The 26,546-nt window shown below is 45.2% G+C and overlaps 1 protein-coding gene across 4 annotated transcripts in view; it reads left to right on the forward strand.

Moving 5' to 3' along the window:
- The window catches only part of CPQ (carboxypeptidase Q), a 185,897-nt gene extending 172,643 nt beyond the window's left edge, over positions 1-13,254 (forward strand). For all 4 annotated transcript variants that reach the window (XM_081204846.1, XM_081204845.1, XM_081204847.1 and 1 more), the window contains one exon: positions 12,808-13,254. In XM_081204846.1, coding sequence (XP_081060972.1) covers positions 12,808-12,968 — 161 coding nt within the window. In that variant the 3' untranslated portion in view covers positions 12,969-13,254. The remainder of the gene's footprint in view (positions 1-12,807) is intronic.
- Positions 13,255-26,546: the final 13,292 nt, after the last annotated feature.

The raw sequence follows: 26,546 nt of genomic DNA on the forward strand, positions 1-26,546 counted from the left end.
TTGGCAATTTTTGAATGTGTGTGTGAATTCTCTGAACTATGGTGAGTGGACAGGCTTAAAGACAAAGTTGCCAAGCATTTTTTTTAATAGGGAAAAACTGCTGCCATTTCAAGTACAGTGGTACCTCGGGTTAAGAACTTCATTCGTTCTGGAGGTCGTTCTTAACCTGAAACTGTTCTTAACCTGAGGTACCACTTTAGCTAATGGGGCCTCCCGCTGCCATCGTGCCACCGTGGCGTGATTTCTGTTCTCATCCTGAAGCAAAGTTCTTAACCCAAGGTACTATTTCTGGGTTAGCGGAGTCTGTAACCTGAAGCGTCTGTAACCCGAGGTACCACTTTAGAGCTAGCCTGCCCTCAGCAACCCAGCAGCATTCCTTTTTCAATTGAAGGACAATGCCCTCTGGGAACTTTTATTCTCTGAAGAAGTCCGTTAAAAATAATAATTTAAAACTGATATTTTTTGCTAGGGTGGCACAGTGCTTTAATCCACTTTAATTGTGCAGGCCTAAATTTACAGCAGGTGCTTGACAGCCTGGAGTCAACCATGGTTAACATCTTCTTATGACTTTTTATCATGGTCAGTGTACTGGTTTTTGCTTGCTCATCTTACCGCTTGACTACACAGGTGTGTCTGCACATGCATTAGGTTCCTGATTTCAGCATCTTGCTATTCTCAAAAGTGATGTCCAATTGTACTTTTAATCACAGGTGTGGGGACAACTTTGTCTTTTGGAAATACAAACTTCAGCATATGGTGAGACCAGGTGAGAAAATGAAATTTGCAAATGATGGACTTTATTGTTTGTTGCTCTTAAGCTGTGAAACCATTGGTGACCTCATTTAACTCAAGTCTGAATTCATTCAAGTAGAATTATGTAAAAGTTGGTGGACAGAATGCATTGACAGGCATGCATAAATTTCTACACTCAGCATTGAAGGCTTTTGCTACAAAATACTGAGGAAACAAGTCCCCAAAGAAAACAACACCAAACAGATCCAAGGAGATTCTGTATCTTCCCAGTTCTCACAAGAAGGCACCAATAAATTAGATTCTGAAGTGCTTTCATGTAGTGCTGCTATCTTCAAACACTGCAATGCCTGTGACAAACGCCTTTATTAATTACTTCATAGGCTTTCAAACATTCGTGGATGTGGGGACATTTCAGTGCTGATGAACTGGCTGGTCCAGTCTCCTGAAAGGGAGCCTAGCTTTTTATTCTGCTAAACAGAACTTTTATTCTTTTGTGTTACAGAACATACAAATTGCCTTGGGATATATTTATGTGGAAGGAGAATCACAACTTATTAATAATACATTTCTGAAAATATGGATTCACTGCTTTACCCCCACCCCCACCCCCAAAAAGAAAGAAAGAGAATGTTTTATAATACAGAAATAACTTTAAGACATTGTTGGGTAACTCTTGGAATGGAACCCTGATTGTGAAAGGAAAGGAACATCTAATTTAGATATTCAGAGGAAATTTTTCATGCACTCCAGCCCCTCATAAAACTCATCAGCATGTTAGTACAATTTTTTCCTAAGATACACATGTTCCTAAGCAGTTTTGCCTAGTATAATGCATTTTATGTGTTATTATTGCTAATGTATGCATTTATATGCACATTTTACCCTAGTATATGCATTTTGGTATGCATTACTTGGCTGGAGAAGCACATTGCAAAATTCAGAGAAGTGTGAATTTTGAAGGCAGGCCGTGTTTTGGTTTGGGTACTGTTTCAGAAAGTGTGGATTAAGTAGATTCTCCTTCAAATGAGAATGGAATTTGATTTCAATTTGGGAGGAATGATGTGAGCTGCCACACTCATGCACATCCATATCTGAAAACACATCCGGGCATTTGTGCATATCTTAGAAGCAGCTTATTGCAAACACTTTCCATTGTAAACTTGAGAATATCGCCAATATCACTATTGGCAGTACAGTGGTACCTCAGGTTACATACGCTTCAGGTTACAGACTCCGCTAACCCAGAAATAGTACCTCAGGTTAAGAACTTTGCTTCAGGATGAGAACAGAAATTGTGTGGCAGCGGCGTGGCGGCAGCAGGAGGCCCCATTAGGTAAAGTGGTGCTTCAGGTTAAGAACAGTTTCAGGTTAAGAACGGACCTCCGGAACGAATTAAGTACTTAACCAGAGGTAACATTGTAGTAGTAATAGGCAGGATTGAGCAATTGTGTCACATACAGTTTTAATGCTGCAGTAGAAAATGTGGGCTGACCAAAAATGTTGCACTTCAACTGATGCAACCGCAGCATCCACCACGGAGAGATGCAAAGAACAGGAATGAAATGGTGGCAGAACATGTTTTTGCAAACCGTGAAAAGGGATTTTTATGTACCTCTTTACAAAGAGACCCAGGTGACTCCTGTGGGGGATGGGCTCTAGATATCCAGATGTGCTGTAATATTAAGAGGCTCTCACTGTAACGCAGAATCAATTTGTCACTCTGAGGACCAAGCTTTAATGATGTGATTAGCCACCAGATTGCGGTATTTTGAAAAATAAAATAACAAGTGAGGGGGGTGGGGTTTGCCATCAGCACTGTAGCATGTTGACAGGGGGGGTGGTTCAAGCCTCTCCCCACCCTCCAGCCATAATCTTGGGGAACACCGTGCCGCAATTAGCAGTAAGAAAAACCTTACCTAACTCTTAGGTGAGGGGGAGATTTTTATCAAGACTTTTGATGAAGTGGGAAAGTTTAAACCTCTCCTAACCTGTACACTGTGGCGCTGAAATTCACCTCTCACCCGTCCCTGGCATTTTATTTTCATATAAACCACAACAGGATTGCTAATCGCATGATTAACATATTGTGCAGGCAGGCCCTCAGCTGCAGGAGAAAGATGCAAGTTTGGCATGGAATATACTTTTCCGCACTATTGGCAGAGTACGGGCTGGGCTGAACCGCTCTATGTGTTTCATCCACCTTGCACATAATTTATACTAATCCATTAAGGTGGGGTGCAGCCTGATGGTCTAATTAAACCCGGCGTAGGTCATACATTCATAGAATTGTAGAGTTGGAAGGGCTCTCGAGGGTAGTCTAGTCCACGGGCAGGCAAACTAAGGCCCGGGGGCCGGATCCGGCCCAATCACCATCTAAATCTGGCCCGTGGACGGTCCAGGAATCAGCATGTTTTTACATGAGTAGAATGTGTCCTTTTATTTAAAATGCATCTCTGGGTTATTTGTGGGACGTAGGAATTCATTCATTGGTGTGTGTGTGTTTTCAAAATACGGACCCCACAAGGTCTGAGGGACAGTGGACTGGCCCCTGGCTGAAAAAGTTTGCTGACCCCTGGCTCTAGTCCAACCCCCTGCCATGCATGAATCTTTTTTCCCAAAGTGGGGCCCGAACCCACAACCTTGAGATTAAGAGTCTCCTGCTCTACCGACTGAGCTGTCCTCCGGTTCTCCCCAAAACCATGCTCAGGTGCCCTACACCTGATGTCACAAGTGAAGTGCAGGGCATGTAGAGATGTGGCAGCTCATGTGCAATTGGTGGCCTTAAAGTGTCTGCTGGTTGTGCAGCGGCAAGAGAGGCAGGCTGTTACCATTGATGACTGACAGTTAGAATGAGCCTATTGGGATTGACTGGGCTACTGAGTACTCCACGGGGGACTCAGCCAACCCCTGTCCAAAGCAGGACATGAGGACCTCTGGCAGGCTTGAATTCACCCCACAACTCCAGGACTCACTTGCCTTGGGTTTTCTTTTGCAATATGGTTTGTCATCCTATCCAAGAAAAAATGATCACCTGGTGTCATATTGAAGCCAGGTGATTGACAGGCAGCCAACATCCCACAATTCTAAGTGGCCACTGGGGTTGCCAGAACATAGGATGCTGTCTACCGGTTGGATCCACAACAAGCCTAATCCGGTGGGAGAATTGGAATTTTAATTGCATATAAATTCTTCTTCCAGTGCAATGTGTTTTTTCTTATTTGAAGCCTCCTGAAAGAAAAATAAGCACTTTACAATCCAGGGATATTTGGAGATTCCATTCTTTACAGCCTAGCTGGGGGGGGGTTTTCCCAGCTGATGAGCAGAAGGCAACATTTTTATTTTTAAAGTATTTTTACCCCTCTCTTCAGTTGGAAAAAAAGTTCCTATAGCATAGTGACTTAGAAATATCAGTAATACGACAGTCCTTGTCCTCGGACTCACAGTCTAAAAGACACAACAAGAGAGGAGAATAGATCAGGGGCAAAAGTCAGACACTTCTTAAGTCTGCTAGATCAGTCCAAAGGCCCATCTAGTCCAGTGAAAAACCAGCAAGCGTGTTTCAAACACAAGGGCGTTCTCCTCTGCTTTGGTTTCCAGCAGCTGATAGCCAGAAGCATTGCTGCATTGTTGTCAGTAGCCTTCAATAGTCTTCCTCTCCTCCTAATGAGGAAACATGTTTGAAATGCTATGATCCTGCTTCAGTGCAGATGGGGCCTTAATTGCTTAGGTATTATATATCTGGTTCTTTCCCAACAAAGATATACCCCAACTATAGATTTAAGAGTTTCCCCCCCTTACGGGTCAACATGATTATCTTTACTTTGAGCCTTTTCCTGGGCTCTACTGTTAAAGATGAAAATACTGATTATGGGATGTTGCGGGTGGTGAGTGGGTGGGTGGGTGGACTCTAACAGTCCTGTCAATCTGTGTATGCCAGTTATCAGTTGTTGGTAATGCTTAAAGTAGAAATCTGCTTGTGTAATGCTTGGGAGCAGCTGGGTGGGAGTGTTTTTACGAAAGCCACCAGAGTGTTTTCACAAAACAAAGGCTATATCTGTTTTGGTTTAACTTGGGAGCACTTTAGGAGAAGTTATTTTTGATTCCCGTCAGCTTTTGTGCCGCAGAGTGGAACCCCGACCTGATTTCGCTCCATCTTTTATGCAAGCCTCGTTTCCCTCTCCAGCTGCCACTAATGCTCTGCGGCGATGAGCGAAAGGTTAATGTGCTGCAAAAGCAACTGTGATAATCCTGGGCTGTAATTTACCCTATTTACTGTATCAATACGAATTAATACTCAGATGAGTTAAACAGAACAGGAAATATCTGGATGAGCAGCATATATTTCTCTGTGTGCCTCTCGTCTCTCCTTCCCTCCCATCAACAGACCCTCATTTAATTAGGCACCACAGCAGCTGTAGGAGGTGCTTCCCTTTTGCCATTTTGTGCAAACCTTGATTTAAAAAAAAAAAAAAAGCTTTAGAGAGCAGTGATTCAGGAGGTAAAAACAGCAGGACTTCGGGTGTTATTTATAAACTCTGTGCCGGAAACTATTTCAAGGTCTGCAGCAGGGTAACTCAAGCACCATTTACTTTACCCAGTAATTTCAAGCGCAGAGGCTCAGTGACAGAGCTAATGGCACCGTTGCCCCACTGGAACCACATTAACTTCTTGATCATTTTGGCTCAAATTGACAAAAAAAACCCAAAATGAAACAAAAATTCTCAGTGTTGTCTGCTGCCAAAGGCACCAATTGGCTCACTTAATCCTACGGAATGGTGCTAGCTTTAGATGTTGCGGCGTCTGAAGCGAAAAATTGAAATGTCACACACGCTCCACACACATTTGGCCTTAAAAAATATTAATTGGTGGTGAGCCATAACTCTTCCAATAAATAAATAAATAAGCCACTTTTCCAGGTCTCTGTCCGACTAAGGCATATTCTAAGGAGATCTGCCAAAATTAAGTTCATTAGGTGGTTTCAATTCAGTCCTACTCAGAGTAGACCCATTGAAATTAATGGCTCTAAGTTAGGATATGGCCACACACTTGTTTTCTGAGCACCAACTGCATTTCTAGTGCCGAGTTTTTACTCCCTGTTAGAATGATAGAATAGAATCATAGAGTTGGAAGAGACCACAAGGGCCATCAAGTCCAACCCCCTGCCAAGCACTGATCATGTGATGTTATCCAAAAAGCATATGTATCCTGTACTTTGTTATGAAATACTACTACAGTCAAACCTCAGTTGTCAAACATAATCCATTCCGGAAGACCGTTCGACTTCTGAAACGTTCAGCAACCAAAAACTGAAAGCAGAAGCCTCAATACAATAGGGAAACTCAAAACGGAAGCCGCGTAGCACGTTCGGCTTCCGGAAATCGTTTGAAAACTGGAGCAGTTACTTCCGGGTTTTTGGCATTTTGGAGCCAAAACATTCCAAAACAGAGGTGTTCAGGAACTGAGGTTTGACTGTATTTGATGCCTTGTTTCTCCAACCAGCTTCACATCTGTTGGAGTCCTTAAACCATTCCTAATTCATCTCTAGCCAAGGTGTGAACACCTTCGCACAGAGCAAAGGCATCCCAGCCAGTGGAAGTTGGGCAGCTTCTGACAAGACTGGGCTATGATTTCCTTGTTTTCTTGTGGCCCCAACTCCTTAAGAACCTCTTATTGCAAAGAGTTAAAAGGAATTTGCGAGAGGGAGGCAGATAGAGGGACGGGTGGGGGTGGGGTTCACAAAATGGTCCGTTGGTCCAATTATTCTTGGCCTTTCTCTAATTAGTATGGTAGTTTAGCAAGATGTGCTCGAAGATAAATGCCAAGCACTTTATAGCTCTCTGCCCTATTGATGGAGATGGAGTATAAGGAGTTCAGAGTAAGCCAAGTAGGGAATACTCTGTACATGAAGCAATGACCTTTTTTTGAACACAAGCAAGTTACTACTTCATTAGGGGTGCAAGAGAAATTCAACTGAGTGTGTGTTTAATCTGTCAAATTCACCTTATCCTAAACAATATGAGAACATTATTTGGTTGGAGAACTGCCTCACAAAATTCTGATAAGTGAAAATAAAAACAGATACTTGACATGCCATAGAATCATGAAACTGGAGAATTGTAGAGTTGGAAGGGACCCTAAGGATCATCTAGTCCAATGCAATGCAATGCAGGAATATGCAGTTGTCCCATACAGGGGTCGAACCTGCAACCTTGGCATTATCAGCACAACACACTAGCCAACACAGCTATCCTAGAAGGATATGAATATGCACTTCCCTGGAGATCCAGAATGCACTTGTTTGTTATACTTAAAACTTGCTCTTCATTGCAGATGCCCTTTGCTTCATTGAGATGATGAAGCTTTGATTTATTAATGGATGCTCTGTATCTCTCCTCTCCAGGGGTGTGTGTGTGTGTGTGTGTGTGTGTATGTGTCATTCCATGCCTAGCCTACTAATCCTGTGCTTGTAGTGCTGCCTTAAAATGTAAGTACAAAACAATGATGAGAAAGGGCAAGCCAGTTCTTTTGCACTTTAAAAAGGGCTCCTAAATATATCCTTTAGAGTACAGTTGTCAATGACTGTTCCCTTTAAAGTAGAGGAGGCGTATTGTATACCTTGCTTTGTAACTAAAAAAAGAAAGAGCACTCTCCTCCAACTTCACAAACCTAGCGGGCACACTCTGGCCTCTGCCATCAATGGTGGGAGCAAGGGCCTCTGGAAAGCTGTTCCCTTGCCTACGACAATGAATATCAGGGCAGCTTATTGCCATCCATTGGCTAGGTTAAGAGCAGCGTCGTCAATGTTTGCTTTCCTCTACCCTCCCCAATCATTTTTCCTTTTGTATTGTGTCTATTCAATTGTGAGCCTGGGGGCAGGGACTGTCTTCTCTTTTCAATACAGTGGTACCTCAGGTAAAGTATTTAATTCGTTCCGGAGGTCCGTATTTAACCTGAAACTGTTCTTAACCTGAAGCACCACTTTAGCTAATGGGGCCTCCTGCTGCCCCCGCACCACCGGAGCACAATTTCTGTTCTCATCCTGAAGCAAAGTTCTTAACCTGAAGCACTATTTCTGGGTTAGTGGAGTCTTTAACCTGAAGCGTATGTAAACTGAGGTACCACTGTATCTGTAAAGTACTTACAATGTAATCTCCAACATGGGAATGGTGGGCTGCAAAGGCACAGATCCACTCAGTCCCTTCACCACCAGCTCGATGGACAGGAGGTGTGGCAGTGCTAGGAACACAGCAAGCTGATGGTGAGTGGGTGAAGCCCTCATTTCCTCTACTGCCAGTCTTCTTGGTTTCTGTGCTGGCTGCACAGGAGGGAGTTCCAGCTCCTGGTCTGTCCAGGTTCAGAATACAGTGGGCTGCTAGAGAAGGAATAAGGGATTCTGCGTTTATAACAATAATGTCTATACTGGAAGCCTGCTTGATTTCTGCACTGGACAGAAAAGCGAGTGTCTCCCTCCTTCCCAAGCAGCAGAAACCCAAGCACTCCATCCCTTCCACCAGAAGCCTGCCTTGTTTCTGTACTAGGCTGGAAGCAGTCGAAACACTGCACTCCCATCAGAAACACCCAGTGCTAGCCGGGGCCGATGGGAGCTGTACTCCAAAACAATTCTTTTGAAGGCTATACAGTGGTACCTCAGGTTAAAAACTTAATCCGTTCTGGAGGTGCATTCTTAACCTGAAACTGTTCTTAACCTGAGGTACCACTAATGGCGCCTCCCGCTGCCGCTGCACAATTTCTGTTCTCATCCTGAAGCAAAGTTCTTAATCCGAGGTAATATTTCTGGGTTAGCAGAGTGTAACCTGAAGTGTCTGTAACCCGAGGTACCACGACCCTGACCATTAGGTCCAGTCGTGACCGACTCTGGGGTTGTGGTGCTCATTTCGCTTTATTGGCCGAGGGAGCCGGTGTACAGCTTCCGGGTCATGTGGCCAGCACATGGCGAACCAGAGCAGCGCACGGAAACGCCATTTACCTTCACACTGGAGCGGTTCCTATTTATCTGCTTGCACTTTGAGGTGCTTTCGAACTGCTAGGTTGGCAGGAGCAGGGAACGAACAACGGGAGCTCACCCCATCGTGGGGATTCGAACCGCCGACCTTCTGATCGGCAAGCCCTAGGCTCTGTGGTTTAACCCACAGTGCCACCCGTGTCCCAGTATGGGACATAAGAGCCTGCTATATCAGGCCAATGCCCCCTCTAGCTCAGCCTCCTGTTCTCACTGTGGCAACCAGATGCCTCTAGGGAACAGACAAGCAGGACCTGAGCTCAAGAGGCTTCCAGCAATGGGTCTTCAGAAACATTGCTTTCTCCGACCATGGGGGCAGAGCACAGCCATCAAGGCTTGCAGCCAATGACAGACTTATTTTGTCCAATCTTCTTTTCAAGTCATCAAGTCCATCCCTGCCTCCCGTGGGAGTGAATTCCATAGTTAAAGTCTTGTGCGAAGAACTGCTTACTTTTATCCCTCCTGAATCTTCCAGCATGAGCTTCCTGGGGAGCTTCTGTCAGTGAGTATAGTAGACTTTCCTGAGCTAGAGGGACCAGGAGTCTGAGAGCGCTTCCAGACTGTTACCATTATTGTCAGGTATGCAAGCACATCTTGGCAAAACGAGTTTGTACAATTAGACTTCGTTTGGAGTTCTTGCATAACAAGCCCTGCTTCCTCAAAATACAGTGGACACTCGGGTTGCAAACGTGATCCATGTGGGAGGCACGTTCGCAACCCACACTGTTCGCAACCCGCAGCGCCGCATCTGCGCACGCACGGGTCACGATTTGGTCTTCTGCACATCTGTAACCTGAGGTATGACTGTACCAGACTTTCTGCAATAAGCAATGCAATGGAAAAACACAGTAGAAAGTGTGGAATAACACTTGCCTTGATGCACATCATCTACCTTCTCCCAAGCAAATCAGGACAGATGCTCGTTAAATAGCCAACGTCGTCTGATCTCCCTGCGAACAAATCAGGACAAATGCTCAATAAACAGGTTGTTTGGAAGTGCCCTGCTTTAGTATAAGGCAGCTTCCTGTATTTTGATGTTCCTATGTTTCTCCAGCGCCTAGGTGCTATAAATGCTTAATAAACAATACATATTATTGTTATAAAGTATGAGGATTGACCCTGTTTCATTCCCATGTTTGCACTTAAAGATGACTCTGACTGCTTTCCATCTGTTTGAAACTCATCTTCTGATTAAAGAAGCACTTTAAAGGGAGTCTCTTTTAATTCCCTCCCTGGCATTTCCTCCTCCTTTGAAGCTGATAAATGTCTAATTTCCCAGTCTTGCAGATGCGCTTAAGCTATGGAACCTTTAAGCTCCCATAAGGCTGTGGGGAGCTTACGCAACCTTTGGTCCTGACCACAATGTCATCCGTGAGACATGCCAAGTATTTCTTGGGTAGAAGCAAATTACGAACCGTTCTGTTTACTTATAGTAAGGAATGAATGCATTCCCCTGCCTCTTTCGGGTTCCATGAATTGAAACGTTTATTTTCCATAGATGGAAGTATTTTGTCCAGCAACACAATAAAGCCACAACATCCCCATCACAAGAATGTATGTTGGTATATGAGCCATATACTCAATTTTCGTCATAATTGTGAGAGAGACATGGAGAGTAATTTACACTATGAAAACCACATCCTTGGAAACGATTTCATTTACTCCAGTGGGACAATTGTGAGTCGCTAGCTCTTGCATCAGGATAGACTGTGTATCTGTTGCCCTAATACACAGCTGAAGTACTTTGAACCCAATTCCTCACAGAACAGAGTGCTTCCATGCATGGAGGAAAGATCTGGTGGCAGCCCCTTGTACCTCATGTGATATGACTCTGGAAGATGCCCTGGCCAAGGGGGGAGGGCGACTTTGGGGGGAGTGTAGCTGCCACATGGAGGAAGAGCTGAAAATCTTCTGTACCCAAGCAGAAGACCACCCACAGTGTTTTGCAATTATTTTTTTCAGGGTATACTTTAAATCTATTAACCTATACAGCACATAAACTTTTAATGGAGTGATCCATTACAAGAAAAAAAAAGCTGAGCACATTCTTTGAATTAATTAAAGTTTAAATGTTATTTTATACAAAAACATAATTATTCTTATGAGGAGAACACCTGGCCAGCAGTTTGTTTGTGTAATTAAGCTGTGCCGTGGGTTTTCATAAAAGATGGGCTTTAGAAAGATTTTCTGCAACTGCTTGACTGAACATGTATGTGTGGAATAGCACTTTAAGCAACGATTTCAGGAGAACTTGTACGATGTATTTGAAGCTTTATTTTGGAAGGAAACCCATGTAATCACCAGCAGCGATCAGAAAACTCTGTAGCTGGTTCCAGTGCTGATACCCGGGGCCTATGCTGCTCAACAGAGTCCAATTAAGCGCATGGATTGTATGTTGCCAACATGTGGGAGAAAATCTCCCTGCACAGATGCAAACAGGAGATGCAAGTTCATTAATCACAAATGTGCTGGGAAACAAAATATGGCTGCATCCCATAATCATTGGGCTCCTCTTCCCTTCCGCGTGAAGTCAATTGAAATAGTTAGTTTAGTTCATTGGATTTACGAATGGCTCCCCACAACAGAATGCCCCAAAGCAATTTGTAAGAATAAAATACAGTGATACAGTAGATATGTATACGCTAGTGGCTGCCTCCCCCCCCCCCGCATGCCTGCACTGCTTGCCACCCCTATCCACTCCTTTGCCAACCACCCTTGACCCCACGACTGCCCCTCCTCACCCTACAGCTGTTCCCTCGCTACCCCGATTGCCTGCCATTTGTCACGCTGCAGCTGGGGTGGCCGCTGCACTACAAAGCGTGATTACAGCCTTACAGTTTTATGTATATAGGAAGATAGACATAATGGAAAACAAAATAAGAGTCAAAACATCCAATCATCAGTGCTGCCCAGAGGCCTAGAATAACAAAACAAAACAAAATTGCCTGGCATTGGAACAAGAAAACGCTGGTGCCAAGTGGGCCTTCTTGGGGCCTCCATAGGCAAGGAACGACGGCAGAATTCTCTCATTATCATTCATTCATTCTCATTCTCAGACTGTTGAACGAAAAATGATGAATGGGTGGAGAATATAATACTAGGGAATTTTTAAGCTTTCAGGCAGGGGTGGTTAACCTTTTCACAGCCCGATGGCAACAATGGTGGCCACCCTTATCAAGACCACATGCCAGTAGTGGGTGTGGTCAGCTATGCGCATGCATACTTCCCTCATGCAGACCACGTGCCTGTACTTGGTTTCATTGTACTCACCACATGTACAATGCAAAAATGCACACATACAGCACATACACAGCATGCAGGCACATGCTATCTCTCTCATGCAAATGCACGCACAATGCATTCACAAGCATGCGCAATGGCAGCAAGTAAAACAATTTAAAACAGGAGGTTGGCATTAGGAGAACAAATTGCCCCTCCTACATTGGTCCCCTGTACCGTACTCCACATTCTTCAGGAGGGTCCCAAGACTCTAGACAGGCTTTTCAGGGGCCACGGGTGGCTACAGGGGGAATTAAGAAAATTTCCTTAATTTGTCTTAGTATCCGAGCCATTATTTCGAATATGTGCATATGAAACAAAAGCCGAACCAGCCCACCTTCTTTGCCAAAGAACCACCTCACTGATCAGAATGTAAGCATTCTGTAAGAAGCAGAATGTAAAGTGTCAAGCTTTTACTGATTTCACGAGAAATGCAATAAAAAGGACAGAAATTCAGTGGGGGGTTTTGCAATCTAATGTTTGTTGTACAACATTTCATTTGTGCTACAAATAACTGAAAAAGAGAAGCCTTCATTTTTGCTGTCTCGTTTACTCCTACAAGTTTGAGAAAACTATGGGAAGTGTATTTAAAAGGGAAGACATAAAAAACCCAGACACCTTGGCTTAAACGTTGTTTCATTCACCATACATTGTTTGTTAGTAGCTCACCTGGATTCAGTCAAAGCCAAGGTACAAGAAAATGTCAAAATGATAAAATTCTCATAATAACAAAGTGACTTTTTTCTTCTTCACAGCTGCCAGCTTGCGTGATGATCTCACTAGGTACTTTTGGTTTCATCATTCCCAAGGGGACACAATGACAGTTCAGGATCCTATCCAGATGAATCTCTGTGCTGCTCTTTGGACTGTGGTGTCCTATGTAATTGCTGACATGGATGAGAAGATACCAATGTAATTAAAAAAGAAGGAGGAGGGGAAAGATTGATCTTTTCCAGAGCAGACAAGGAATGCACGTGGCCTATTGCTGTGATGAAATCCTGTTTTTCCTTTAAAAGCTTGTGTCAAAGATGTTCTTTTAATTATGCAGCCCTGCTTCGATTTCCTGATGATTGTTTCCTGCTACGTATATTAAATTCTGTGATTTTTCTAGAGCTGCTCTGCTGTGCCACTCACAGCAGCTTTCGGTAAAACAGGTGAACCCATTACCTCCTGAGTAGTTTAAATAAATGTGTTGCATACAATTCTGACACACTTTCTGCTTAATATGCACTTTGGGGGGACTGAGAGAGAAGGAAGAAAAATAAAGATGTTCAAAGAATCTTGAAGAGTTCTCAGACTTGGATCTAGTTATGGGGGGAGGGGGAGGGGCCAGAGGCAAAAGTGGGTGGAGCAATGTATTCAAATGTACTGTAGGCTAATTCCTAACATGCACACCTCTCTGCCCTCCATTCAGGCCAGCAAGAGGCACGTTCAGAGTTCAAGGCCACATTCCAGCTAGGCAAGAATACTTGGGGTGTGAAGAAGGAATTATCCTGGGGGAGAAATCCTAGGGCCAGAGACTGAGAGAGAGAGAGAAGACTGGGGGCCATATTTGGTGGTAAATACTTTGATTCAGGGCTTCACACTGCAGATACCCCCTTGAGGCATTCTAAATGGAGATGAACATCCGAGCTCTACACACCCCTTGCTATTCTCATTGTCCTTTGTGAGTTGGTAGGCAGCCGTCCGAAGTAGAGAGCCTTCTGTACTAATGGAGGTTCCTTGCAGATTTGAGAATTCAGAGTGGAACGCTGATGGGGTGGAACTCGTGCATTTGTCCCCAGTAGCAGTGGGCATGGTGGGGCAGCAGTACTCACCTGACCTCCTGACACCAGGGTCATGGTTACATAAAGGGAAAAAGAAAAGGAGAGGTGGAGCAGTCAGTGCAGTGTGAGCATGCGTCATTGCATTGCTCAGACCTCCCCACCACCTCTCCTCTCTCCTTCCTGTAAGTAGCAGCAGCTAAGCTCTCTAGAGGACCCAGTGGTGTAGCGTGGGTTGCCAGTGCCCAGGGTCACACAGAGAGGGTGGGAGGGAAACAGGTGGAGTATGCATGTTCATTCAACTGCCTGACAGCATCCATATCACCCAGGAGATCACAGCCACAGAGATAAGAAAAGAAGAGTCATTCCATTCTCTGAAGAGGTCACTTCTTGGTTCACATGGAGAAGCTGTTTTCAAAAGAGTCCAGCGATGAAAGCACACAGCTATATTGAAGCAGAACTGGATGTTGAAATTTTGCACCCCTAACCAATTTTGCACCTGGCGTAACCATCCCACACACATTCCGAAATGAGAATGCTCAACGAGGGCTTAAGCATCAGGGCAAAACCTGACCCACTCACCTGTCGGCCAGTCAACAAAAGGCCAATTATTTTCCTGAAGCAACTTCAGCTTATTGGAACAGGCACAGCTAAGTCCTGAGCGTTCCCACTTGAAGCAAATCTGCAGTGTTCCAAGATGAGGGAACAGGTGAGGCGGGGAGGGAGCATGCTGGTAACTAAAAGTGGTAATTGGCTTCCCTCAGGAGCAAGTGACAATAGCAAACCCCTAAGAGAAGGAGAAGCACTCGGGTCATGCTGGAGAGAAAAGCACTCTGCCTAGTCCATTATCAACCACTCACCCCTGCAACGCAAATGACTGGAAAATACAGTAGGAAGAATGCATTAAGGTTTCAAGTTTAACTGCTAAGCAGGCTTGGGATTTGCAGCATCGAATGCCAGCCTGGCACACAGTTAGACCATCATCTCAGCTCAACTGTTAGCCTTGTTTTATGCTAACCAAACCATGGTTTCCTGAAGAATTTGCTAATGTACCCCTTCCCACTATATTGGTGGCCTTGGGTCGTGCTTATGCTGAGTGCAGGCTTTGGATATAGCATGCTAGCTACCCTAAATGAACTGAGTTTCCTATGGCAGAGAGAGAACACTAGAAAATGGTGGGATCTGTTTAACAGCCCATTTACTAATGCACAGGACAGACAAGCATAGAGCCAGCCAATTACAGCTCTCTGCACTGACTATAGCCATTTCCTCCAAAGGGTCTTGGAACTGTTGCCAGTTCTAGGGTTGAGAGGGCCCTTAGCTGACAGGGGTGAGAGGCAGTGGTGTGACAACAGAAGCCCAAACAATGCCTGGCAATTGGATCTAGCCTTCATTAAGCTCTCCACTATGCTCCTGGGCATTATGGGAACTTTAAATGGCAGATAAGCCCAGTTGCTCATGGGCACTTGGAACATCAGGTTGGAATATTTTGGAAGGGAGAACCAAAGCAGGTGTCAACAGTGGCCCCTGCCAACATGTTGAGGGCCCTGGCCACTCCCCAGGAATGCCAGCTGTTGGGCCAGTCTCACTTGGAAAACAGAGAGTATAGACTCGGAGAAAACTGGCTTCAGAGCCACACTGACAGGGAAGGATGGATGGTCTTCATTTTAGCCAATTGGAACAACCAACTGCCCATGGTCCACCATCAATGGCAAGGCTATAACTAAAGCCTAAAGGGAGTTTCAGTATGCACAACTAAAAGGCATGTTTCACAACAGTATACACCTGATCGGGTCATATAACAAAAGTGATCTTCTACATCAGTTTCTTGCCTGCATATTAAACTGTGCCTAAGGAGAAATGGGTCGAATCAGCTTAACTTGTACGTGTGCAACCAATTATACTTGTCTAAGGCACCATACTGGATTGTGGTCTGTGACTACCTTTAGTTCAAAGGCTCTTTACTTACTGTATTCTCTCACTCCTTCTCCCCATAAAAGAATATCATTCTGTTTTAGAGCTATCTGAATTTGAAACCATTTGAACACTGGCCATTTTGCATAATGATAAAATTGCATAATGGCAGGATGAGCTGTGGCCCAGGGCTGAGGGCTGAAAGAGTGAATCACATGCATCAATGGGACAGGCACTTGCACAGCAGAAATCCCGGGCCGTGTATTTATTTATGCTTCATTCATAAAGATCTGAACCGCTTCCATTTACTGCCAGTGAATATCAAAGTGGATCTCAACATCTATATTCGCCTCATGAAATATACATCCCCTTCAACAGTACCCAAATGACTAATTTTCTGCTCTTTATTGATTAGCATAATAAAAATCTCATGACAACACAAGATAGAAATGTTACCATTAATCGCTGGTTGAAGTGAGCTGAGTTTCCCGCATAGAAATTAACGAAGCGCACGTCCCAACTCTCTCTGATGTATTGGAGGCATTCAAGACATTTCTTGAATCAGAAAGTGTTCCTGATGTGTTTGCAATCACTCCCTTCTAGAAGAATAAAATAAATTCCATTAAGAACGGTCGGGAACTGCTGCTGGCGAGTGGGGGGCAGCCCTTGTGTTGAACGCAAATTGAACCCAGCCAGTGTCTCACTCCCAGGTTATTAAATATACATCAGCCCTGTAGAAATATTTCCCCCTATCATTAAGAACAGGAAAAAGTGCTTAAAGCAGGAGCGTTGTTAAGAGGGAGCCCAGGGGAGCTGAGTCTGAGTCTTTGTGATGGGCCCTCAATCTCCAGTCACGTCTTCCACTTTTAAAAAACTTAAGCAGGTACAGTATATATATTGTTTTTTTCACTTTGTTCACAGGCTGATTGAGCACACCAGAAAGTGCTGATGGGCAAATTAAAACATCAGCTGGTTGGGGGTCTTGCTGCACTGTGCTTTTGAGTTTCACCTCACCTAGCAAGTGGGGTCTTAATGGTGACCAACCCCCCCATAAGACAAGTAATGGGGTCATTTGATTCAGTTCCCATTGGAAGGCAAACTTACTGAATTCCCACTTTCTGAATGTGGGAAATACATTCGTCCTCCAAACATTGCCTTTCTTTCAATTTTAAATGTAGTCCTTCAGCTAAGCAAAGGCATATATACTCGGGTAAAGTGTTCATATGAATGTACATTAGTGCAGACCAGAGAGGAATGGCAGACCAAGTTGGTGGAATATGCAGAAATGGCGAGACTGACGGGAAGGATCAGAAACTAGGAAGATCAAGTATTTTTAAAAGATTGGAACCATTTCTTAATTTGTATAAAAGACTACTGCAGACAGTTTAAATCGCTGGCAGGGATGCAATGACACTTGTAAAGTGAAATAAAATTTGGTAACTATGATTATATAATAGATGAATAATGGTAAAACATGCAGGAAAAATGAAAAAGAATAATTATTATTTTAAATGGAACCCATGGAGGGAAGGAAAGAGTCTGAAAGTTCGAAAGAACCTTTTTATTGTTATGTTTTGGAATGGTTAAAGTTATTGTGTAAAAATTTATGTAAAACCAATAAAAAATTAAAAAGAAAGAAAGAATACATTAGTGAAAACAACATACAAAACCACTTTATATTAGGGGAGCTGCTTTGCAAAAATGTGTAAATTTGGCAAAATTGCATACAATTAAATCAGTATTGTGCTAAGCAGATCACTCAATCAACACAAACATTCTGCTTGCCTCATGGAGCAATCTGCCCTTCCCCTCCCATGATGTTCCAAGGATTCTCTTGAATCTGCCCTCCAGGGCCAATTGGGGGGTTCTAGGACACATGGGGGGGGACACGGGTGGCGCTGTGGGTTAAACCACAGCCTAGGACTTGCCAATCAGAAGGTCGGTGGTTTGAATCCCTGCGATGGGGTGAGCTCCCGTTGCTCGGTCCCTGCTCCTGCCAACCTAGCAGTTCAAAAGCACGTCAAAGTGCAAGTAGATAAATAGGTACCGCTCTGGCAGGAAGGTAAACGGCGTTTCCGTGCACTGCTCTGGTTCGCCAGAAGTGGCTTAGTCTTGCTGGCCACATGACCTGGAAGCTGTACGCCGGCTCCCTCAGCCAGTAAAGCAAGATGAGCGCCGCAACCCCAGAGTTTTCCGCGACTGGACCTAATGATCAGGAGTCCCTTTACCTTTACCTTTAGGGCACATGGGGCAGGAGAGGGGAGGAAAGCCCTATTGTCCTCACAGAAGACCTTGTGTGGGCTTCCACTTGTGGGATTCATTAGTTAAAACCAACTATCTGTGTATATTAGAAGAAATTCACAGTGAAATGTTGGTGAATTTTCACGAGGTCTCCCCCCCCCCCCAAAAAAATTCTCAAACTGTTGTGGAAATGTTGAAGAACCAAACTTAAGAATGGAAAATCAGAAACTGATTCACCCATCTTAATCTGAAAGCAAAGCCAATGATTGGTAGGATAAAAGGGGGTGGGGAAAGTGTAGGGGGCAAGAGGAAAAGGAGTGGCCATGGGGTTGGGGAAAGCAGCACAGAAATGGGGCAGGAGTATTCACAGTGGGGAAGCATGCTATGTGATGGTGGACTGGTCACTCCTTTGCAGCCTGGTCTACCTCATAGATTTGTTTTGAGGATAGACTGGGCACAAGGGAAAGTCATGAGCCGCCATGAACTGCAGAAAGGGGCAGGACAAGAATGCAAGGAAATAAAGAAATAATTTGGCGCTAGAAAGTTAACATGGGTTTCCTTTCCCTGTGGTTTGTCCTGGCCATCCAAAATTTGGAAAGAGAGGAGTCAGTTAATGACATGATCTTTCAGTCTTTCTTTTTTCTCAAATCTTTAGAAGAAGAATTTTATTATTACGGTTACAGACCAGTTCCAGCTCACTTACAGTATCAGGAAAATCATAAAACACAAGAATACATTGAATTGCAATTAGGTAAGATCTTTATATCTCTAAGTGGTATGTGCCCGCCTCTTAACACTGGCAGATGTTTTCTGGAAAGTAATCCAAACGCCTAATTCCTTGATGACATAATGCACATTGTGTGCATAGCTTTCTTATTTGCTCTGCGCATTGGGCTTTTCCAGCCTCCATGGGTGTGGTCTTGCAACCACTCTCACTCGAGACTGTGAAATAAGCAATCATTTTATTAGCCCTTGCAAACTAGCCCAAATCACGCATAACACTGAAGGCTTCCACCACCCAATGAATTACCTGAGCTGGTTTGGTAGAAGAGAACCGACTCGTATTACAGAGGCTTCAACTCTCGGTTTTTTAGTCCGGAAACTAATACCTTAACTTGGATAAATTGCAGAGAGAGTAGGGTGAAAGTCAAATGCTGTGGAGAACTATGGTATTATACCACTTTTGCCATAACTTGGGGGAAATGTATTTGTAGCCTGAATTTGTGGGAAAGTGTTTGTTAAGTTGTGGGTGAACATATCAGACGACACAGCGATTCTTCAAACAGCTCTTGTTTATTCACAGGCCAGAACAGAACTGAACTGAAGGGTTCAGCCAGCCTGCTTATACAGAGCTCCACTAGAACGCAACAGTAACCATTTTCTGTAACTATTCAATCACTGAACATCACTTTCAATCCCTTATTTGCATATGTGGACCTGAGCTATCTACAGTATCCCCCTGCTGGCCCAGGGTGAGAACTTCAGTACATAACAGTGTTCAAGTGGCTTTGTCTTCACAGTGTATTTTGCATTTTCTTCCAGGGAATATTTTAAACTTATTTATCTTCATGGCGATTTCTTTTTTTCTTTTTTTGGCAGGGATGAGGAGTGGAGAATTTCCATAGGCAGGCTTATATTTTGGTCAGATTCCAACTACACAACATCATAGTGTGTGGGAAGTTTTTACTAGTTCCAGTAGTGTGTGACCATTATCAGTCAGACCTCAGTTGAAGTGTCTGGTTTGGAAAGCAGTTCTGAGAGTAATGCTAAGAATAATAGCAACTTTTGTGGAACTTTTGATGGGCGACATTCATCTCTGCAACAGTCCTGTGAGATAGGTTACTGTTACACTCATTCTGCAACCGCAGAACTGAAAGTGAGAAATAGCTGCATTATGTGAGCAAAGGTGCCCAGGGAGTCCTTGGCAGAGGCGAGACTTGGATGGAGGTTAATGTCAAATGCCCTAAGTCATCAAGGCACAGCTTCCTGCCGATGCAAATTTCTGCATAACTGGAATGTGCATTTGGATAAATGTTTGCATCACCTGGGACCCAAGGCACCTTTTGATACAGGTGAGGATATACTGCCCCAGTGGAGTTCATTAGATGGATTCACAATAAATTGACCAGAGATGGGTCTCTTTCAGCCTTATAGAGCTGATTTTGGGGGAAGAAATAGACATCACACAAAGGACAGGGGCAGCTTGCAAGTTTGCTGGCCAAGTTACAAATCCAGCATTATAAAATCAGCAGAAAGCTCTTTGTTATTGCAAGGTTTCCAAATATCTTCAAATCTAAACTTACAGTAGTGCAAGGTGGTCTTTTAAATAGATTTCTTCTTTGTTTTCTTTGACTTCCTTAGAGATAACAGCCTCACCGAAAGGCTAGGGAGCATGTCTCCTGCGGCATGACTTCAAATTTAGTCTGGCAAGGTCCCCGTAAATGGTGCTCCGTAATTATGCAATGTTCCCAAGGGCTGTAAGGGGTGGGGAGATTATAGCCTCCACATGGAGGAGGCATCTTTCTTCTCATACAGCCCTTGGAAACACCATCCAGACAAGCAAGAAGTAGAGTTCAAGGTGATCTTCCAGCTAGGGGTAAACACTCAAGGAGCAGGAAAAGGCAGACCAGTTAGGGGAATGGCCTGGGAAAATTGGGGGGGGGGGCTGCAGAAAGTTCTGTGGGGCAGATACAGAAACCTGGACAGCCACATTTGAGCCCTCTCTGCAGACTGAGGTTGCTCACCCCTGACCTACACATTCATGGCAGCCATTTTCATTGGTGGGCAAGTGACTTACTGGTTTGGGCCTGAGTTTAAAGGTAGAGTGAATTTTCCAGAACTTTTTTAAAAAAAAGAGGTTTCTGCTGTTTCTTAAAGGCAGGTTTTTAACTGGGCTGACAGCTTTTAAGCAGCTTTGCTCAGATGTGTAAGATTTGCCAGCCCTTGAGGACGGGCACAGCTTGTCTCATAACACCTGGCAGCTGGAATCGCATGCCATTAATAATTACCCCACTTGGATACCTTTCAAACTTGGAGATGCCGTCAGGATTCAATTTACGATGTTGTCACCACATTGTGAAACCACCAAAATCAAATGCTTTTCATGTTTCATATCGCTGCATTTCAGAACTGCATCCAAAGCAAGCTGGAGCAGCGGTAGATTTCACCAGAGCTCTTGACAATGCCTTCAAAGTGAGGGAGCTGCTTAAAGATTTACTTTATGGTCTGTATTAGGTGTCAATGGAAGTTTTCTTCATCTCTGCCATTAATCTTTCACAATGCTTCTGAATCTGTTTAAGATTAAATAGTTGGCAAACTTTGGAGAGGGTGCTTCAATTGCACAGTAACATCCCCCACCCCACCCTGGTATTTTATAGCCTTAGCATTGTTTACTGACATCTAGGGGAAGAATATTTTCCACCGACAGGCATAAAGCTCTTGTATCCATTTCTGAAGTTCTCTCAACTGACTTTTCAAAGGTCATTCTTCAGGTGAATGCAGACGACTGCTTACTGTATGACAACCACTTCAGCAGAGTGCACAAACCATGTGGGAATCCATTGGTACATAGGCCTTGATCCAGATATAGTCGCACACAATAATGGCTGGGGATACATATTCCCATCTGCATAGCAACACATATGAAACTGTTACAGTGGTACCTTGGGTTACAGACGCTTCAGCTTACAGACTCCACTAACCCAGAAATAGTACCAGTGGCGTAGCGTGGGTTGTCAGCACCCGGGGCAAGGCAAGTAATTTGTGCCCCCTAACCCGTGGATTTGCGCCCCCTAACCCGTGGATTTGCGCCCCCTAACCCTAACCCCCAGGTGTTGCGCCCGGTGCAGCCGGCCCCCCCTGCACCCCCCACGCTACGCCACTGAATAGTACCTCGGGTTAAAAACTTTGCTTCAAGATGAGAACAGAAATTGGGCAGTGGCGGCAGCAGGAGGCCCCACTAGCTAAAGTGGTACCTCAGGTTAAGAACAGTTTAAGGTTAAGAATGGACCTCCAAAATGAATTGAGTTCTTAACCTGAGGTACCACTGTACTGCAGTCTCCCATGTGTACCACATAGGGCAGGGATGTATACGGCAGTGTTTCCCAACCACTGTTCCGCGGCACACTAGTGTGCCACGAGATGTTGCCTGGTGTGCCGCGGGAAAAATTAAAAATTTTGAAAGATTTTTTTTTTAAGTCAAATTTTCGATTGGGGCGCCGTCACTAGATGACCCCTGGGGTTCCCTCCCTCCCTCCCGCTCTGCGCCTCCCTCCTCCTCCGGGGAGGCCCTTCCTGGCTCTCGGCCAAGGCTTGGCGGCTGCCACTCACTCGCTCGCTCGCCCACCCGTCCCTCCATCCCTGCACCCGGCCTCTCCCCCTCCGTCCCCGGCGGGGCTGCCGGGATCCATAGTCCCCTCGCCCTTGGGCTCCGCGCCCGCGCGGGGTGCGCGAACTACGTTTCCCAGCGTGGCCTGGCGGGCCGGGTGTTTTGTTTGAAGCGCTCTTCTCCTGGCCATGGAATGAGCGCAGCGGCGGCGGCCGGGCGGGCAGGGGCTCTTCCGCGCGGACCCCGCGCAGCCTGCCTGCGCCCCCGCGGAGATCGGGCGGCAGGATGGAGCCCGGGGATCCCCGCGGAGGCGGAGCGGCGGAGGCAGAGGCTGCCCCCCAGGTAGGGCTGCGTCGGGGGTTTTTTATTTTTGCAATGCTGCATCCACGCCGGAGGGGACGCATCGGACCGCGGGGAGACCCCTTGGCGGGCGTGCAAGGCAATGCCTGCGTGCAGGCGTTGCATGGAGTGCAGTGCAATGCAATGGCAACGCGGCGCCCTGCATGCATGCATGCAACTTCCACCAGCGCTCCGGACTTGGCAGGTGAGGGGGGTCCCCAGTGGGCGGCAGAGAGAGCCGGGAGGGCGAAGGGGAGCCGGGGGGGAGCAGCGCTGCTCCCCGAGCCGAGCCCGGGGGGAAACTTCGGCGTCGTTGTGCCGGGTGTTGGAAGCGGAGGCTGGCGGGGGCCCCTCACCTGCAAAACCTGGTCGCCTCTCATATATTTCATGCATTGCATTCATTGCCCGCTTTCTCCTCCAAGGAGCTCCCGGGGGCGCGCGTGGTTCTCCCCGTGTTATCCTCGCAACAACAGCCCTGCGAGGTGGGTCAGGCGAGTGGCCCAAGGGAGCACCCAGGGATTGTCCTGGCCAGGTGGGGTGATTTGAACCCTGCTCTCTGCCCGGTCTTTGTCCTCATTTAGCCCCCACATGTGCATGACTGTGCATGACTGAGGTTTTCCCCCCTCGTCTTGGCTATGGTGTGAGTCTGTCCTGTTAATTAATGGGGTTCTGCCTTCGGAGAAGATGAGCCAGCCCTCAAGGAGGTGATTATGTAATTTGCTAGCAATTCATGTCCCTCCCGGCGTGACGCTGCGCGCTGACGTCACGGGGCTGTAATGGTGGTGTGCCTCGAGATTTTTTTCATGAAACAAGTGTGCCTTTGCCCAAAAAAGGTTGGGAAACACTGGTATACGGGACATCTCGGAATTATACCTATAGTGGTACCTATAGTCCAAGGGCTCGGTTCTAAGCCCTGGAGGGCAGCAGCAGGGGCCCTGAAGCTCATACCAGTCAGGGTAGAAGTGTGATGAGCAGGGGTAGGAAAAAACTTACATGTTTGTGCCAGTTCCAGGCTGGTGGAGCAGATAGGCCTGGATTAGGCCACTTGTTGGTAGCTGGACCAGCTTAAAATCCAGCAGATCTTTGGCCAACTGAGCGCCTTTTCTCCCCCCTGAAGTTGCCCATTTATGCTTCTGCCCACACAAGCTTTCAGAGGGCAGAGCAAAGTTCTCCGCAGCAGTGGAACCCCCTCACTGGCAGAGACATGCATGTCTGGGCAAGAGCCAGAACACTTTTGCCTTATCCAAACCCCTCCAGCATGGCGAGTTGGGAGTTCGGATTACTCTGCCCAGTGGTAACATTTAAGGATATTTTTAAGGTTCGTGGCCCGATTTATTTTCTCTCATTCTCTCTCTCTGGGGGAAAAGCATACTCCATAATCTTTCTTTTAAAAGACTCATGGGATGAAAACTAAAATTTAAGATAAAGAAAGCATATTTTGGAATCACTTAACTGTGAGAAATATGCAACCAGTATGTCATCTCAAGATAAGCATCAGTCAGATTTATTGCAAAGTTTTGTTTAAGAACCAAAAACAAAAGCGAAGTGACAATGTTCAATATGCCTTGCTGCATTTTATTTTCATCTTAACTTCTTACTCTTTTTTATTATTTAAGGAGAGGAATGCAAAGCAAACAAGGAGGGAAAGCAGAATGAATGCTAAAAAGGTTTTTTTTTAAAAAAAAGAGTGGCATTTTTGACAACTGTGAGTGAATTATTTTCTTGTTCAAGTCAGAAGGTATGATCTGCTCTTGACATTTTCATTTCATTTTATGACATTTTTCATAAAAATAAAAGATCACATTCAAAGAAAATAAGCAATTGTTCAAATCTTTGGGTGTTTCTTTTATAAGTAGTCTTTAATTCTGTTTGGTTTCTTTGAACCAAATCAAAAGAAAAAGAAAAACAGGGCAATTCTAAGGTCTGTTGCAGAAGAACAGTGGGGGGTCACTCCAGTGATCTCCTAGTATGCCTACAGAAAGCTCTATGGGTGTAGAACTGTGGGGGAAATTCCCACTGTCTATAGCATGGGTAGGCAATCTAAGGCCTGGGGCCCAGATCCGGCCCAATCGCCTTCTAAATCCGGCCCACGGACGGTCCGGGAATCAGCGTGATTTTACATGAGTAGAATGTGTCCTTTTATTTAAAATGCACCTCTGGATTATTTGTGGGGTATGGGAATTCATTCCCCCCCCCAAAAAAAATATAGTCCAGCCCCCCACAAGGTCTGAGGGACAGTGGACCGGCCCCCTGCTGAAAAAGTTTGCTGACCCCTGGGCTATAGCATCTGAATTAGGGCATTTCAGAGATTCAAAACCACACGCCCACCCACCCACACTTCCCAGCAGAGTCCTGGGTTAAGTCCCATACCTATGTAGCCTTGAGGTGACATAGTTTTTTACTCCCATTGTTTAGTCGTTTAGTCGTGTCCAACTCTTCGTGACCCCATGGACCAGAGCACGCCAGGCACTCCTGTCTTCCACTGCCTCCCACAGTTGGGTCAAAGTCATGCTGGTAGCTTCGAGAACACTATCCAACCATTTCGTCCTCTGTCGTCCCCTTCTCCTTGTGCCCTCCATCTTTCCCAACATCAGGGTCTTTTCCAGGGAGTCTTCTCTTCTCATGAGGTGGCCAAAGTATTGGAGCCTCAGCTTCAGGATCTGTCCTTCCAGGGAGCACTCAGGGCTGATTTCCTTAAGAATGGAGAGGTTTGATCTTCTTGCAATCCATGGGACTCTCAAGAGTCTCCTCCAGCACCATAATTCAAAAGCATCAATTCTTCAGCGATCAGCCTTCTTTATGGTCCAGCTCTCACTTCCATACATCACTACTGGGAAAACCATAGCTTTAACTATACGGACCTTTGTTGGCAAGGTGATGTCTCTGCTTTTTCAGAGTCTTACACACACTTATTTGAGGGTTTCCTCTTATATCCTATTCATATCACAAACATGTCCCTTTAATATCATTTTTAACTGAGCAAAATTCATGTCAGTGAGGTCTCTTTTTGCAGAGTTCTAAATTAACGCTGAAAAGTTTGAAGAGCTATGTAACGATTTTTCCGATAACTAGCAATTCAGTCTTCCAAATCCATCAGTTACCGGTACCTGCCTTCGCACATGTCAGCTCCCAGCCTTAGATTTGATAAATGGTTTTAATTGTATCCTGTCACTAAGCGGAATCCCATCAGAACCTGGCAACAGGAAATTGTGCGTATTTGCAGTTAGAGATGAAGCTCATGCTACACCTTTAAAATGAACCATCACCCTCCGTGATTGTTTTCTCAAATGTGTTTTTAGGAATCGGTCTTTGTCAAGACTGCAGGAAAGTAGGAATCAACATACTTATCTCCCCAAGGTGAGCTTTCACACCTTTCAATTTTAAAACAATGGATTGAATCATAAAGTAGCTTGCTTCCAGGAAAAAACCAACAACCAGATTGCCTCCTTGAAACCGTCACTGTAATCTCGAGCCCCACATGTGCTCCAGAGCACACACAGAACTCTTGCATGATTGAATTTTCCCATTCACTTCCTTGGAAGAGGCAACTGTGCATGCACAGCACTGAAAGAAAAGGATCGCTAGCCCTAAAAATCAGACAACAGATTGTTATTTTAATTTAGGAATGGGAACATGTGATCCTCCAGATGTTTCTGGATTTCAACTTGCATCAGCACCAGCCAGCGATGTCCAAGGTAGAGGTGTTCACAGTCCAACAATGTCTGGAGAACCACAGATTCCCCATCCCTAAATTAAAACAATGATTTATTCCCTAATAGCGGTACCAGCTATTCCCATTCAATGTTTTACACCAGGCACCCCCAAACTCAGCCCTCCAGATGTTTTGGGACTACAATTCCCATCATCCCTGACCACTGGTCCTGGTCAGGGATGATGGGAATTGTAGTCC

The sequence above is a fragment of the Podarcis bocagei genome (assembly GCF_964188305.1).
Source record: "Podarcis bocagei genome assembly, chromosome: 8".
NCBI classification, from domain to species: domain Eukaryota; kingdom Metazoa; phylum Chordata; class Lepidosauria; order Squamata; family Lacertidae; genus Podarcis; species Podarcis bocagei.